Raw genomic sequence first — 17,144 nt, 5'->3', positions numbered from 1 at the left:
GCCAAGTTTTCATCTGACTTTAAGACCAGTGGTAGCAATCAAATAATGGCAGAGTTTCAGTGTTAACATTTTCTTTCTGGTCATTACTTTGGTATTAAGCAGACTAGACATTGGTTTATATAATCTTTCAGAGGGCAAACCTGTGGCTACTGGGTCATGATTAGTGTCACTTGCCAGCTTTATTTACAAATACACTTCAGTTTGTTTATGGTAAGAAATGCTGCTTTTAACCATTTGGCTAAACTAAGCAGGTAAACTTTTTTTAAAGTAACCAGATATTTTTAAATATTAAAGTAAATAAAACACATTGTTATACTTTAAAAAATATCTGAATTTGAAGCCGGTGGAGCCAGGTGCAATTCTCTGCTCTGCAGTCACAAGGCTTTTAAATTTGACATTGCTCTAAAATTGTCCTCAGCAAAGTGGCCCGAAGATAATGCAATATGCTAAGATGAGGTTGGCAATGAGAAGATGAGCTGAGGACAGGCACCTGAGGAAATAAGATTGATGACTATGGTCATGATGGAGCTCATAAGGAATAAGTATTGCAGGAAAAATATTTAAATCTAATACAATCAAAGGGTTCTCTTCAAATTAATAAAACCTTTGATCCTGCAAAGATTTACACATCTTATCTCCATGCACATGAACAGCTCAGCTGAAGATGATATCTAGTGCATAAAGGCAAGCTCAATTCGTAACAGTTTGCAGGACTGGAATCTACTTTGGTATTCTATACCAGTGGTTCTCAACCACGGGTATGCAAACCCCAGGCAGAGGTCTTCCAGGGGGTACATCAACTCATCTAAACATTTGCCTCATTTTACAACAGTCTATATGAAAAGCACTAGTGAAGTCAGTACAAACTGAAATTTCATACATGTATTTTATATGGTAAAAATGAGAAAGTAAGCAATTTTTCAGTAATGGAGTGTTGTGACACTTTTTTATATTTATGTCTGATTTTTGTAAGCAAGTAGTTTTTAAGTGAGGTAAAACTTAGGGTACACAAGACAAATCAGACTCCTGAAAGGTGTACAGTAGTCTGGAAAGGTTGAGAACCACTTTTATCTACCTCTACTTGCAGGAACAGCCCCTGCTCACAGCCACACTGGCGTAAATCAGAGTAATATACTTGACAACAGAAGAGTTGCTTCAGATTTACAGCCATGTAACTGAGAGCAGAATCTGTCCCTGATTATTTTTTTAAGTTGTTCTTACATCTAGTACATTAGTAATTTGCAAGATCTGGGATTATTCAACACCTCTAATAAACAGCAAGTCTAGCTAGGTGCCTAAATGGCTTAAGAAGCCTAAATCATTAGGCATCTAGGTTTGAATATTTTGAATTTTAGTCTTAGTTTTTAAAATTATTTTTGTTCTCTTTTTCAGGGCTAATTTAGTTTAATTTTATACAGCTACTAAAAGGTATCAAGGGTATTCTTGTATCTTCCCACTGTCATAATCACTATGATTGGTTTTTAAGGAATCCGTTTCCAGTTCTCACTCAAGCCGAGATGCTTCCATGAATGCCAATTTCATCTGAAAGAGAATTACATGGTTCAGTAGCGATCAAGTCTGAGTCTGGACTGCTGAGATCAACACAATGCAGCCGCTCAACATTGGAGCTACTTCCTTCCAGATGTTCTATCCGGTTACCTGCAAGCACTTGTCTGTAATGTGTGGAAAGAAAAAAATGTGGTGTTAGAGACATGCTGCAGATCTGATATAAATATAATTAGAGTTTATAAACATTATAGATGATTATATTCTGACACAAAAGGTATTGCATCCAACATGAGATAACTGTTTTGGACCTCATTATGATGGATAAAGATGAATTAATTACTGGACTGGAAGTTAGTTGGTTGTCTAGGCACTAGCGATCATGACCTGATTACATTCAATATGGGTGCACAGAGGACAGTCCCAACCACTAATCTATGCTCTTGGTGCTTCAAAAGGGCTAATTTCCCAAAATGGAGGAAAATTATGAGCAAAATTAGACAGGGAGTTCTTTAAGAAGAGTTTATTAGATGACCAGAAATGATTCCACAATCAAGAGGATGACTTTGGCTAAAAGCTTCTCCGAGTTCAGTGGCAAAGCAAAGGCAGCAGTAAGAAATAAAAAAAGAACATATAACACATGTAAAAAGGGAAAATTGATATCAATCAATGTAAATTAAAAGTTATGAAGTGTAAAAAAACAAGAAGTTGTTAAAGACAGCAGGGAAAAATCCATGGCAGTCAGAGCTAGGAACATGAGTTAAGAACAACTGTTAAGAACAAAAGAAATTCGAGCAATGGCATAGGCCCATTACTGGGTAAATATAGTGCAATTGTTGATGATGATGCAGAAAAGGCAGAAGTTTTCAATAAATACTTCTGTATTTGGAAAGAAGCAGGATGATGTACTCATATCACATGAGGTTGATGAAGTATTTTCCAATCCATTAGTAACTAAGGAGGATGTTAAACAACATCTAGTAGGGATAAACATTTTGAAATCAGCAGTCCTAGATAACTTGCACCCAAGAGTCCTAAAAGAGTTGGCTGAAGAGAACTACGGCTTGCTGATGTTAAATAAATCTTGGAATATTGGGGAAATTCCAGAGGACTGGAAGAATGCTAATCTGCTAGTATTCAAAAAGGAACAAACTTGATTTCATTATTTCATGAGATTATAAATTTGGTCGATAAAGATAACTGCAGATGTAATATACTTTGATTTATTACCACACAACAGTTTGATTAAAAAATTAGCATTAGACAATAACAACAAAGCACACATTAAATGGATTAAAATCTGGCTAATTGCTAGATCTCAAAAAGTAGTTGTCAATGGGGGATCTTCATGGAATGGGGTTCCACAGAGAAAGGTACGGGGCCTCTGTTAAACATTTTCATCAATGATCTGGAAGTAAATATAAAACCACTGCTGGTAAAATCTGTGGATGACACAAAGAGTGGAGGAATGGTAAATCATGAGGACAGGGCAGTCAGACAGCGCAATCTGGTAATTTAGTAAAGTGGGTCCATTCAAACAAAATGCTTTTTTAATACAACTAAATGCAAAGTTATCCATCTTAGGAACAAAGACTGCAGACTACACTTACAGAACGGGAGACTAAAGCAGTGCCTCTGAAAAGGGTTTAGGGGTCATAGTGGGAAAGTAACTCAACACAAGCTCCCATTGTGATGCTGTGGCAAAAAGGGCTAATGTGATCTTTAGGTGCATAAATGGGGGATAGTGAATAGGAGAGAGAGAGAGTGTGTGTGATTTTAGTTCTGTATTTGGCATTGGCAAGGCTGATACTGGAATAGTGCATACCATTCCGGTATCCACATTTGGGGGAGGGATAGCTCAGTGGTTTGAGCATTGGCCTGCTAAACCCAGGGTTGTGAATTCAATCCTTGAGGGGGCCACTTAGGGATCTGCGGCAAAATCAGTACTTGGTCCTGCTAGTGAAGGCAGGGGGCTGGACTTGATGACCTTCAAGGTCCCGTCCAGTTCTAGGAGATAGGATGTCTCCATTAATTTATTTATGTAAAAGAATGTTGAAAAATTGGAAAGGGTGCAAAAAAGAGACAGAAAAAATTATTCAAATGCTGGGAAAAATGCTTTGCAGTGAGAGACTTAAAGAATATCAGCTCCATCTGCTTATCAACATGAAGATTGAGAGGTGACTTAAATACCTTTACAGGGAGAAAATACCAGCTACTAAAGGATGTTTTAATCTAGCAAAGAAAGGCATAACAAGAAGCTGGCTGGAAGCTGAAGCCAGACAAATTCAAATTAGAAATTAGACATAAATTCTTAACAGTGAGGGTGATCACCCATTGGAACAAACTACCAAGGGAAGTGATAGATTTTCCTTCTTTTGATGTCTTCAAATCAAGACTAATGCCTTTCCAGAAGATATACTTTGAGTCAAATATTAATTATGCTTTAGTCAAACAAATCTTATTGGACTCAGTACAGGGCTAGCTGGATGAGATGTAATGCCTATGGCTGCGAGTTTGTCATGGAGGTCATGGATTCTGTGACTTTCTGTGACCTCCATGACTTCTGTAGTGGTCACTGTGGCTGGCCCGGGGGCTGCCTGAGCAGCTCAGGCAACCCCCGGGCCAGCCGCATCAGCTTCCCTCCCCCACAGCAGCAGCAGGCATTTGGGTGTGGGAGGGGGTGAGGGTGCTGGGCGGCGCTTACCTTGGGGGGCTCCCTGGAAGCGGCAACATGTCCCTCCCTCAGCTCCTAGCAGACAGCTCCGTGTATTGCCTCCACCGACAGGTGCCTCCCCTGCACCTCCCATTGGCTGCAGTTCTCAGCTGCAGAGCCGGCTCTTGGGGTGGAGGCAGCGCACAGAGCCCTCTGGCCGCACCTCTGCCTAGGGTGGAGCTCCGAGGAGCCAGGTAGGGAGCCTGCCAGTCCCACCAACCCCCGCCCCCCCAGCAACATCAGGGTCCTGGGCCACCTGCTGCACCCCCGCTGCTCCCCCAAGAGCACCCATGGCGCCCCCGGGCTGCTCCCCACAGAACACCGGGCCACCCCAAGATTTGGTCACGGGTATATAGTACAAGTCATGGACTGGTCACTGGCCATGAATTTTTGTTTACTGCCTGTGACCTGTCCATGACTTTTACTAAAAATACCTGTGACTAAAACATAGCCTTAGCAATGGCCTGTAATATACAGGAAGTCAGACTAGATTATCTAATAGTCCCTTCTGGCCACAAACTCTATGAAACCCTGAGCTGGTATGGCTGGGTGGTATGTGATTTCAGCGTTACTGGATATATTATGCATAATTCCACAAAAACATTTTTCTCAGCCTGCCATCCCTGTGAATAAATAAAACAGAAAAAATTAAGGAAAGGGATCTGGATTCAGAGTATGTTTCTACCCAGAAGAATATTCATGTTTCAGTTACCATTGCTGTCTTGTTCTGAAGGATGGGGAGGAAAGGATTGAAAATATTAGAAACCAAGTATTCTATCCTTATTAGGCCTCGAAACTTAGTACACTTCCTTAGGAAGTCCAAACCCTTCCTTTCTACCCTCTATACCTTGTTGCAAAGTCCAAAGCACCGATTACAACACTAATAAGTTTTAACAATATCTTGAAATACCAGGGAAGGAAAATGCATTGGTTTAGAGCAAGAAGGGGAAGCAAGAGCTGTATTTTTATCTTCGTAGATTTTGGGGAAAACCTTTATATTATTACTGACAAAAGTTTTCAAAAGTCTTTGCAGGCTGTGATCCTGAAACTGACAGCCAAGGGCCTGCTGCTGCATCTGCTGAGTCCAACTGAAGTCAGACTGCACACATGCTGTAAACGTTTGGTCTTGGGAAGACATGCTGTGTTGCTGTTAACTTTTGTTCTGGGTAGAGGGAGCTGTGCAAGTAACACAAGAATTTCCTTAGAGTAAATTTCCTTAGAGTAAATTCTTGAGGCAGGGTTGCCCCCTGGGAACTTGGCTTTGGTGTTGGGCTGAGATTCCTGAAAGAAGGGATTGCCCTGAAAACTGTCTGGCCACCTCTGTTCCAGGATTGATGTATATGTGCAAATAAAACCAGTGACTCTTAACACATACCGAGGTGCCATATCACTGATTTCATCTCCACTGGGAAACCAGCCTGCAAGGCCCTGGATATCTGCTATTGCTCACAGAGAGAGAACACTTCTGTATTAATTAGAAGCTTTAGGCCCTGATCTTGCAACTGACTGCCTGCAGGCAAACCCTACACCTATGTGGGGATATCTGTTGACTTCAACAGAGCCCCAGTCAGGTAAAGAGGTGTGCCACACCCATCCAATTGCTGGACTCGGGCCCTAAAGAATGTTTTCTGCTGCCTTTTCCCCTGGTTAGTGGATGTTTTTTTAACCTTACCCTAACGGTCTAGCAGTGGCAGAAGGAGGATCTTTGTCCTTATTGTTACCAACTCTTGTGATAGTTGGAAAGAACTGGAGCATATGGTGAACCAGCATGAAAACAGGTAGAACGTAAATCAAAAAAGGGCAGGTGTGTTGGGCTGGATATCCTCTCCTATTCCTAAAATTTCTTACGGTGTGTTCTAACATCTAGAAAAACAATACACAAGATGAACTTCAAACTCTAAATAAACAATCAATCATCCAGTGTTCCTTTCAGTTATTGACACCTATGGTTTGTATAAAATGCCCCTAAGGTTTAATTGGTTACCATAGCACTTTCAATGAATTACATCGGAAATACCAGTTACGCTAGAGATTAATATGGCAATATTGTAATACTGCACAATACATGTCCTACGTGTTCTTTCTCAATGGCACAGTATAAAAGCTCACCTAATGTTTAGTCTTTTCTGTGTAGGTCTTGCAAGTACTCTGTTTACAATGAGGAATCTCTCTTTCCTGAGAGAATATTACTTGTATACAATTTCTCCTGCCAGTTCTTTAAGCACAGTAAATTAAAGGGAATTTGCCTCTGTAACCATGTAATTTTATGTTGGATGTGTTTCTTGTATTATTTATGTCTTATCTGGAAATTAGTTTGCCTCCTGCTTTGCGGTTTCTTTGGGAAAGCTGCCTTTTTGTATTGTTGTTACCTTTTGTTAATGTCCCAAAGGCCTTAGGGTGCTGATACATTCGACTGTATTATTACTCCCTTTTACTACTATGTTATACTATTGTTTGTCTCTGCTTGTTTGTGACCTAATCTTGAACCTCTCTCTGCCTAATTGCTGGGCTGAATTTTTTGCCTCCTGATCAGTTTATGAAAAGCAGTGGGCACAGCCTTCCAAATTCATCCATGTTTGCACAAAGTTGTTTGCTTGCTGCTGGTTTCCTTGAGCAAAGTAAACTATTATGTGGACTGCATCAAACAAAAACCCTACTTAGGCAAAGTTCAAAATCTCCAGTAATGTTAGGTCTATGAACCCACTAAACAAATCAGTGCTATGTGTCAATGGGCATTGCTTTCTTCTAGTCTATGTCACAGTCACAGAGGTTAGAGATCGAAATGAATGGCTTCACCTTAATCCACCTACTTTTCCTGGAGAGTTGTCCCCTACTTTGTCAAGTCTAGCTTTACATGACTCAAATGATGAACTGCATAATGCTAACATTATGAGTCAATTTGTGATCTCTCTCAGTGTATCCTGGTATGTCACACAGACTCATGAGACTGAGGAACCTGTTATGTTCTGCTGTGTCACTAACTCAAAACCTGACTCTACCTCTCACACCAAGTAGTACCTTGTTCTGCAAGTAGTCCCTTTGAAATGGGACATCTCATACATAAGCAATTACCCAAAGTGAGTAAGGGTGATAAAATCAGGCCTTTGAGCATTAGGGGCTACTAATGAGTTGATTTAGTGTTTAGTTTTCTACACTCTTTTGCAAGAAAACCCAATTTGAAATGCAGCCTTTCACATCCAGGCTGCCCAGGTCTGTGAATACTACAGAGGCAACATACTCAGCTCCAGTTATAAGAGCATAAGAACAGCCATATTGGGTCAGCTCAAAGGTCCATCTAGCCCAGTATCCTGTCTTCCGACAGTGGTCAATGCCAGGTGCCCCTGAGGGAATGAACAGAACAGGTAATCATCAAGTGATCCATCCCCTGTCACCCATTCCCAGCTTCTGGCCAACAAAGGTTATGGTGGGCAAGTGCTTCAAATAATTCCACAGCAACCCCTCCAACTGATTATGGACCATCTTTGACTGCCTCAAGAGGGAGTCCTTTCTAGGCCTGCTCAGCGTGTAGGATAGTAGCTGAGATGTAGGTTGTGAGGTTGGGGAGGGAGATTAAAGCAAGGGAAATGGAGGCAGTTTTAGGTCTGTGCTAGGATGTGGAAGACATCTTCCCTAAAACAAAAGACATTGGGCCAGAATTTAAGCCATTGTGCATTAACAGAGCTCCATGGATTTCAGTACAGCTGTCGTGATTTAAACCAGCTGAAGATCTGGCCCATTCATATATTTAAAGCCAGAAGGAAGACTACTATAATTATCTAATCTGACCTCCTGCATAACACAGGCCATACAATTTCACCCATTTTCAAGGATTGAGCCCAATAACTTGCAGGTGAATTAGAACAAGTGATGAGGAATTTACCACATCCCTTGGTAAATTGTTCCAGTGATTAATTATCCTCACTTAAAAATATGTGTGCCATTTCCAGTTTGCATGTCTAGCTTCACCTTCCAGCTGTTAGATTTTGGTATGTCTTTGACTGATGCAAGAGGGCTTCTTAATCTAGCAGAAATCTATTCACTGTATATGTGCTTATAAATCATCAAGTCACCTCTTAACCTTCTATTTGATAAATTAAATTGATTGAGTTTCATAAATTTCTCCCAGGAAGACATGTTTTCCAGACCTGAAATCATTCCTATACCTCTTTTCTGAACCTTCTCTAATTTTCCAATGTCCTTTTTAAAGTGTTTACTCTAAAACTGGCACAGTATTCTAGTAGTGGTCTAAACAATGCTATATGCAGAGGTAATATCACCTTCATATTCCTACTCAATATTCTCCTGTTTATCCATTCAGTTGTCACAAACATTTAACTACAGCATCACACTGGGAACTCATGATAGTTGTTTGTTCACCATGACTCCTAACTCCTCAGACGCTGTTTTTCAGGATATAGTCCTCCATCCTGTACATATGACCTTCATTCTTTGTTTGCATGATATATGACTTTGCATTTCGCTTTATTAAAATGCAAATTATACGATAGCAACAGCTCATCAAGCAATCCAAATGGCTCAGAACAAGTGGCCTATTCTCTTAAGTATTTCCCTATCTTTGTCTCATCTGCAAACTTTGTCGATAGTGCTTTTATATTTTCTTTCAGACCATTGATAAAAATATTGAATAACATTGGGCTGACAACCATAGGCCAGCTAATAAAAACAACATGTCATGCTTTATGCACTGCTATATATAATTAAGAATGTAGTCATTCCGTCATTTCAAGGTGAGTCAGGGTTGTGACAGATATTGCAACCCAGGCAGTATCTTTGGGGACCATCGGATTAAATTTATGAATGGTTTAGTATGATAGTGTTCTGCTCTATGGTGGAGGGTTACCACAGGTTAAACGGAATCACAGTCTTCCTTCTGATTCAGCAAATGGACAGGACCTTTGGTCCTAAGCAGACCTCAAACCTTGCTGAAGGGTTGGAAGGGATGTTGGCCTACCAGACTCACCATGTGGAAGCTGGGTGATTTCTGGTGTGTTTAGTAAGCATGTAGGAACTTTTTTGTTGTTTTTTATATGTGTTGTGGTTTTGCCGTGTGAATAAATGAACTTTGCTTTGGAAGAGCTGTATGGTACTTGTAACTGCTGATACACACTGGGCATTGTTCTCAGAGAGAAAGCACAGAACAGGTGCTGGCATGTAGGTAGACTGACTTGCTGAGGACGCCAGAGAGTATGTCAGGGAACTGCACAGTCTTTACATCCAGGTCTGAAGGAAGTGGGACAAGGGTCCCTGCTCAGAGACAAGTGACAGCTGGAAACCTGAGACCTGATTGGGCACCCCTGGAGTGGACCACGGAGGTGGGATACAAGTGCAGTTACCCTGAAACTGTGAAAAGTGTTACATGCTGATTATAATGTGAATTAAACAAATCAGTTTGTACCTCATCTGCAGTATAACAGCCTTACTTACTTGACTGGTGTAGACCCAGATCGGGACATGTAGAGCAATATAAGGAACAGAAACACCACAAATGCAGCAATACCAACCCAAAAGGCTATGACAATTGAATCTGTTAAAAAAGAAAAAAGAAGCATACAGCATCAATGATACAGTATCAAGTAAAAAATGTGCAGATAAAACTGATGATCTCAAAGCATTTTATACCATTTAATTAATTAAACTTTACACCACCACTGAATGGTATTATTCTCTCTATTCAAGATGGGGAAATTGAGGCACGACTTGATGAAGTGACTATCCAAAGTCATATAGCAAGCCACTGTGTGGTGTATCTGGGCCTGAAATAAAGCAATCCTAATCCTAGCCCCCTGCTCTAATCACTAGTGTGACCAGCACTACATATATCTTTGGAAAAGCAATATATTGCACATAAGAAGGTTGTGAGAATTTTATCCATTTGCAGATTACACAACTTAGTTCCTACCACAGAATCACAGAACTCCAGTGTACGCACTTGTTTTTTTAAAGGAAAACTGCACCCATATTGCTCAGCCTAACAGTCTATGAAGCAAATTCTGCCCTTAGATGCATGAGTACAATACCTATTGAACTCACTAGGAGCTCTGTGCATGCATTCAAAGGATGGAATGTGACCCTTACGAAACTCTTGCCAGCCGGGAATTTTAAAATTGACCTTTCAGAGTCTAAGGATGGGGGGAACAGCTTGTTGAAAAGTGATGTCACGTGTGAGCCTAGCAATGTGTCAGTCCCATGGAAAATTCTGTACAGTAGCTTTCAAGTAGTTTTAGCACGTGCTTAACCGTCAGAAGTGTGTTTAATATTTAGATGGCATTTCTAGGACTGGATGCGCTCTTCTAGGGTCAGTGTGGAACTGCGCTAGCCAGCCTTAATATCGTGAGGTGCCAGGGACAGAACATCTGTGACGTGTAAAGAATTTATAAGCAGATGTTAACTTCTGTTGGGGGTGAAAAACAAGGGTCATTGACTCAATAGGCAAATGTTTACTAAGATAAAATAATTTTTTACCTCAAAGAACAAAAAACACTGATGTTCATTGAAATAAACTCAATATGTAGGAATACGTGCTTCTACTGAAAACACCTGGAATGTATCAGCAATTAGAGACATTAATTAATCTACATGGGGTACCCATTTTATTCCCTATTAAACTAACAACCTAAAGTTAGAGCTCACCTATCAGGGCCACCCAGAGGATTCAGGGGGCCTGGGGCAAAGCACTTTCGGGGCCCCCTTCCATAAAAAAAAGTTGCAATACTATAGTAACATGTATTTGAAAATGTAAAAAATAACCAGTGAAATACATTCAAAAATTAATTTGTAATAATTTGAAAATACATGAAATACATTATTTAAAAACATTAAATGATTTAATGGTATGTATACATTTGCAATTACATAATGGGCTGTCGCTGGGTGATGGTGATGGTGCCAATGGGCTGTCGCTGCCTGGAGGTGGCGCTACTGTTGCCTAGGACTGGGTGGGGAGCTGGGCTCTGGGTCGGGGGGTTGCCCGGCTCAGAGGGGCTGGGCTCGGAGCTGAGGCTCAGGGCTGTGGGGGGATGGGGTCAGGGGAGTGCCCGGCTCAGAGGGGCTGGGCTTGGAGCTGGGGGTCAGGGCTGTGGGGGGCTGGGCTTGGGGGGTGCCCGGCTCAGAGGGCCTGGGCTTGGAGCTGGGGGCCGTGGGGTGCCCAGCTCAGAGGGGCTGGGCTCAGAACTAAAGTTCAGGGGGTGCCTGGCTCAGAGGGGCTGGGGCTCGGAGCTGAGGGTCAGGGCTGTGGGGGGATGGGATCGGGGGGTGCCCGGCTCAGAGGGGCTGGGCTTGGAGCTGGGGGTCAGGGCTGTGGGGGGCTGGGCTCGGGGGGTGCCCAGCTCAGAGGGGCTGGGCTCAGAGCTGGGGGTCAGGGCTGGGGGGGATGGGGTCAGGGGGGTGCCCGGCTCAGAGGGGCTGGGCTCGGAGCTGGGGGTCGGAGGGTGCCTGGCTCAGAGGGGCTGGGCTCAGAGCTGGGGGTCAGGGATGGGAAGGGATGGGGTCGGGGGGTGCCCAGCTCAGAGTGGCTTACCATGCTGCTTACCCCCTCTCCCAGCCTCAGCGAGCCGTATCCAGGAGCTCGCAGCCCCGCACCCTTACCACGTGGCTCCAAGCGGGAGGACCTCAGGCCCTGCCGGAGCCACGCCACTGCAGCACTGTCCAGGGCCGCTCCTGGACGCGGCGCGCTGAGGCGCCGGGGGATGGGGAAAGGTGGAGGCAGGGGGGAGCCTCCGATATTCTTGTGGGGGCCCCTGAGGGGCCCGGGGCAAATTGCTCCACGTCCGCCCCCCCCCCCCCCCCCCGGGTGGCCCTGTCACCTATTAGGATTCTTATCAGGCAGTTGAGATTTGGACACGCTAACTAGATTTGGGTCACTGATTAACAGGATGGTGCAAAATGATGGCAAGAAAATTCCAAGCCTACTAGAGTTTCAACTCATTTTGGTTTTCATTGTGAAAGCAAAATTCAACCCAGGTATAAAGAAGGAATTGCCAAGTGGAATTAAGTCTCAGAGGGTTGACTCAGATTCAGGATGCAGTACAGCTCCTTCAAAAGACCCTTGCCAGGCTATGAGGAGGTATAAAGCACATATAATGCAGTCCCCTGAAGACTAAAGTTGGGGAAGCAGCCATCTACAGCACCTGAAGATGCCAGACGTAATAAACAAGCCAGTCAGTGCCTCAGAAATATTAGATGGGGAAGAGGGGATTGTAAAGCACTGGCCTGGCCCCTCTCCCCAATAAGTCTTTAAAGTAAGGGGTGGCGGGGGAGGCTCTTGTATTGGGAGAGACAGAGTGTTCATACTACAAGCAAACCTCAAGGGCTTGAAATGATGAAAAACAGTGTGAACTGGATCTGGCAGTTTGGAGTCATAAAACCCCCCACAAACCTGAACTAGAGGAGAAGAGGGGATTGTCCAGCTTTAATAAGAAAGTGTTATACATGGAACTCACTGGAACCAATCAAGGTGCAACTATTTACATATGTAATGGAGGATTACATTGCTCTGGATCTCAGGGTGGTATTTGAACTTGGGAGATAAACAGGAGATGTTTCCTGTTTTTAGCCTTTCATCAATTGGGATTTTCTTCTTTTCTTTAACAACAGACTTTATTCTAATAGTTGATAAAAGCTTTTTATATGACTATATTTTTCACCTGCCTTTTATAACCCAATTACAGGGTTAGCTTAATGTATTATTATTATTTTAGTAAAAAATGGGTAAACTGCCCAATGCTATTAATAGAAAGAAAAATCTTTGAGTAATTCTCTGAAGTGATGCATCATTCCTCTTGTCCTCATGGCTGGCTTCAGATTCATCAGTGAGAAAAGCTCAGCCCTGTGTTATTAATATTGGACCAAAGGAACAAAAGTTGGCACTAAAATTAACCTGCACAGGAGAAAAAAATTGGCTGTTCCCTTTTTTGCTTTGTTTGTTTGTTTGAAGTAGGAAATTCAAGTTTAGTCTACTCTAGAAAACTAGTGATATTATGACATCTCACAAGAGACTGAAGCTCAGATGCAGAAACGCACTTAAGCATGTGCTTAATATAATCTTGCAGGCAAGGCCCATTGGCTTCAAATTGGGTGCTCTACTGTCCCATTTTTGCTGATTCAGCAGTGAAAAGGAGACTTACAGATGGTTCCTTTAGTCTAAGGTAAACCTCAACTTTGCCCATCCCTCTAGCACCAGCACAGGGACCATTCCAAGGCAGGGCCAGAGCACAATGGGGATTTGAGGACCATTATCTGCCAACAAGTTAGCAGCTGTCACAGATCAGGGCAACTTCACCAGTGGTCCAGCAAGGGCATCCACTCTCAGGCTTCCAACTTCCAAGCTGTTGCCTCTCTTGAGTGGAGACATGCACTCCTGCCTTCACTGTGTTATTCCCAGCACAGAGTTGCTCACACACACTTGTTTTCTTTCTCTTTATAGATGGTTAACAGGTGTAATTGCTACACTTATAAGTTAACTCACAGCACTTCCTATGCAAGCCTACTTTATTCTTAAGGTAAAAAGCATTTCAGAGAAAACATATTAAAAACAATAAAAGACCCTACACACATGCTAATATGTTTACCACAGTTCACTCTAACAGGGATTCTGGCAAGAGCACTCCTTCAGCTTCCCCACCCAAGGAGATTCCTTGTGGTTACATGTTCATCACAGCTCCAGCTCAGAACAAGCACCCAGACCTTCCAACCCTACCCTAAGGATTGGGGTCCTCTGTGGACCAGGGGTCTTGTCCATTTGCTGGTTCAGGATGAAATGCCTGAGCCAGTTTAAAACTAGGCTATTTATCCAAAACCCCTTTCTTTGTCTGTTAGCCCCTAGAGAATCCAATTTGAACTGGTCTATGCAAACCTCTCCAGAGGGGTAGCTTCAAAGGGATGATAACAGAGGAAATACATTAGCATTTCCCCTCCCTACTAGAAAAGGTACATATAATTCCACAATAAACATACACTATGGCATTTTTAATACAATGTACACAAAGGTATTAAACCTAATTCATTAAGGTTTAAATTAATTCAATAAAGTTTACTTAGAATATAGAAAGATACTGTCAGTCTGTTACAGCAGTTCTCTATCCTGTGCAAGGGTGGGTCAGCCCCCAGCAGTCCCTAAGTCTTCAGGAGAGGCTGAAAACTGATGTAAAGCCACCCATGGCCCTGCCCTTCCCAGGTGCACCAAGCATTGCTCTGCTTCACCTGGAGGTTAAGCCCAGGATTTTTCAAATTTTACAGTTTCAATATTATCAATTACTTGGCACTACAGAGAATGTTTCTTGTATGGCTGTTATACAAATAAGCAAAAGTCTTTCAAGACTATCATTTATTCTTTGAATAAAGACTATCATTTATTCTTTGAATAAGGACTGGGAATGGCTGAGCCATTACAAACATTGAATCTATCTCCCCTTGTAAGTATGCTCACACTTCTTATCAAACTGTCTGTACTGGGCTATCTTGATTATCACTTCAAAAGTTTTTTTTCTCTTAATTAATTGGCCTCTCAGAGTTGGTAAGACAACTCCCACCTGTTTATGCTCTCTGTATGTGTGTATATATATCTCCTCAATATATGTTCCATTCTATATGCATCCGAAGAAGTGGGCTGTAGTCCACGAAAGCTTATGCTCTAATAAATTTGTTAGTCTCTAAGGTGCCACAAGTACTCCTGTTCTTCTATTTATTCTTTGTAGACTAGATCATGGATGACAATGTGAAAAGTTTTTTGAACCTTTAATATTGTACTTGTATATTCCAAAATGTCTTTGGTAACAGTAAGTTAAACAGGAACCAATAATGTAATAATATATTTTTGTCTTTTGTCACTTAACTATAAATTCCACCTGTCCAATACATATTGGTTTTAAATTCATCCCTGGTGAATTTATCCTTTGGCTTCCATAAGATGAAGCTATGCAGTTACACTAGGAATGAATTTGACCTATCATGTTAAGTAATAATTTAAGATTACATTAATGTTTATTACACTCAAAATGGAAATTCTAAATTCAAGTGGAGTTATTATAATTGGATGAAATGAGTGACATCTTATTTCTTCATCAACTGAAAATAAATATCAAAGGCTAAAGGAATCTACTTCCATGGCCATACTGTAGATATGATTCATACAAGCACTTGGTCTTAGGTTTGCACAGCACCCAATGATGCCCATTATAATGCATTATTTTTGTTATGGTAATAAACATCAATATGATTAGTTAGAGATGAATGTCAGATAAAAGAAATAAGAAAAAAAGTGTGTGTGTGTTCAGCTTCTTGTTGTTACTGATTAATCAAAATTTAACTTCTTTCTCTATTGAGATCTAAAAACTTATATACATTTTAATGCAAGCCTGGCCTTCCATGAAGAAAACAACTATTACTGACAAAAAAAAAAAAAAAAAAAACCTATATAGAGTAACAAAAGGTTATTTTGTTACTCTATTATGCAAACAGGATTACAACAAACTTCTGATTAACATCTCAGAATAAGCTTCCATTTAGTAAATTGTTTTTAAAAAAATCTCTTTCCAATTAGATGGGTTAGTATCAAAATCTTTCTTAAATATATATACTGTACAGTAAATGAAATAATATTGCAGTATTAGTATCAACTGCTATTAGAACCTACTAAGTGTTGTGAGAGTTTGGAAATACAGAGGGTCAGCTATAAAATTAAATATATATAACCCATTATAGTCTATGTTACAAAGAGAAACATGATAGTGAAGATATTAAGGGAGATTATTCAACCTATTTTGTTCTTATCTAACTCTTCACATACTAGATCAGAAGCTGTTACTATGCAATACTTACATTTATTAGCCTTCAACTTCCTTTCATCTACAGGAACTGGATCCAAATAGTCCCAGTAATATTCATAAGACCAATAATACTCAGATGTGTTTGTTCTGATAGCCATTTCAGTAGCACATTTTAATCATCTCAGAACTCCAATCTAATACTCTTTTATTTTCTACGACACTTCAGTGTCCTCATATAGAGATTGCATAACTGATGCCTGTGTAAATCATTCTGAAAGTCCTCATATCCTGCAACTCAAGGACTGCTTAGATACCATTTAGCAGAAATGAACGTCAGACTATGACAGACACCTAATAACAACCTCTGTTGCTGGTGGGCAATTATGTACTAGCTATTTTCCACCCGGCTTTGTATTGACATGGATGTCAAGTAAACAGTAATAGAATGGACAAAAGCCAAAATGAGTTATAAACTATTCCCAATGAGTAACTAGCATCAGTGAAGCCCTCAGCATAAAACAGATATTCTTGACCCACTGAAAAGAGCTTTCCTAAAAAATAATCATGACTCTATGACACATATACCCTAGAGGGCCTGATAAATTACTCCTTAAATAAAAGACGGTATTGGAATAGCTGGAGATTTTGTATCAAATATTTTAAATGATTTGCCTTAATACCAGCCATCCCAAACAAATGATGTAAAAATAGGCCCCAGGCAGAATGTAAGTAGAAGAGATTCAGTGCTTTCAACAGTAATCTTTGAAATACCTACACAAACACATATGCAAAACATTTTATTAGAAGAGAAATTACTAACATTAACAGGAAGACAGATCCTCCATCAGTTTTTAAATGTATTCCTGAGAACTACACCATACATCATGGTTGTCCCAATCAGACATGGTTGTTTATTTGGTGATAGGAGTTTGATTGATACTAAACGTGATGTCTGAATAGTGCCAGATTTCTCCTTTTGATATTTGTGTAGCATAGGGTCTCTACGATTCTCTCTAAAACAGACTGCAGAGGAGCATTTGTTGTCAGCCTGAAGTAGGAATCACAAATACAGTAGTAGGAGGCAGATTAGTTAAAATTAAATCTGTCTGTTTCAAAAGTACTACACCTACCTGTTTATCTTA

The 17,144-nt window shown here is 41.1% G+C and overlaps 1 protein-coding gene across 1 annotated transcript; it reads right to left on the bottom strand.

The window, feature by feature from the left end:
- Nucleotides 1-160: 160 nt before the first annotated feature.
- Nucleotides 161-16,392, bottom strand: MRAP (melanocortin 2 receptor accessory protein). Its single transcript, XM_005283913.4, has 3 exons — nucleotides 16,055-16,392; nucleotides 9,665-9,764; nucleotides 161-1,673 (listed from the first exon to the last, which is right to left on the bottom strand). The coding sequence occupies exons 1-3, from the start codon at nucleotides 16,158-16,160 to the stop codon at nucleotides 1,508-1,510; spliced, it is 372 nt and encodes a 123-aa protein (XP_005283970.1). The 5' UTR covers nucleotides 16,161-16,392; the 3' UTR covers nucleotides 161-1,507.
- Nucleotides 16,393-17,144: the final 752 nt, after the last annotated feature.

Source organism: Chrysemys picta, chromosome 1 (genome assembly GCF_011386835.1).
Source record: "Chrysemys picta bellii isolate R12L10 chromosome 1, ASM1138683v2, whole genome shotgun sequence".
In the NCBI taxonomy this organism is placed as follows: domain Eukaryota; kingdom Metazoa; phylum Chordata; order Testudines; family Emydidae; genus Chrysemys; species Chrysemys picta.
The sequence above is the reverse complement of the archived record's forward strand: the minus strand, read 5'-3'. Positions and strand labels throughout refer to the sequence as shown.

Excerpts from the sequence above, each read along its gene's own strand:
- MRAP (XM_005283913.4), bottom strand. The coding sequence starts at position 16,160 with ATGGCTATCAGAACAAACACATCTGAGTATTATTGGTCTTATGAATAT. Across the intron at positions 9,765-16,054 it reads GAAGTTGAAGGCTAATAAAT|ATTCAATTGTCATAGCCTTT; the intron begins GTAAGTATTGCA and ends CTTTTTTAACAG. Across the intron at positions 1,674-9,664 it reads TCTGGGTCTACACCAGTCAA|ACAAGTGCTTGCAGGTAACC; the intron begins GTAAGTAAGGCT and ends CACACATTACAG.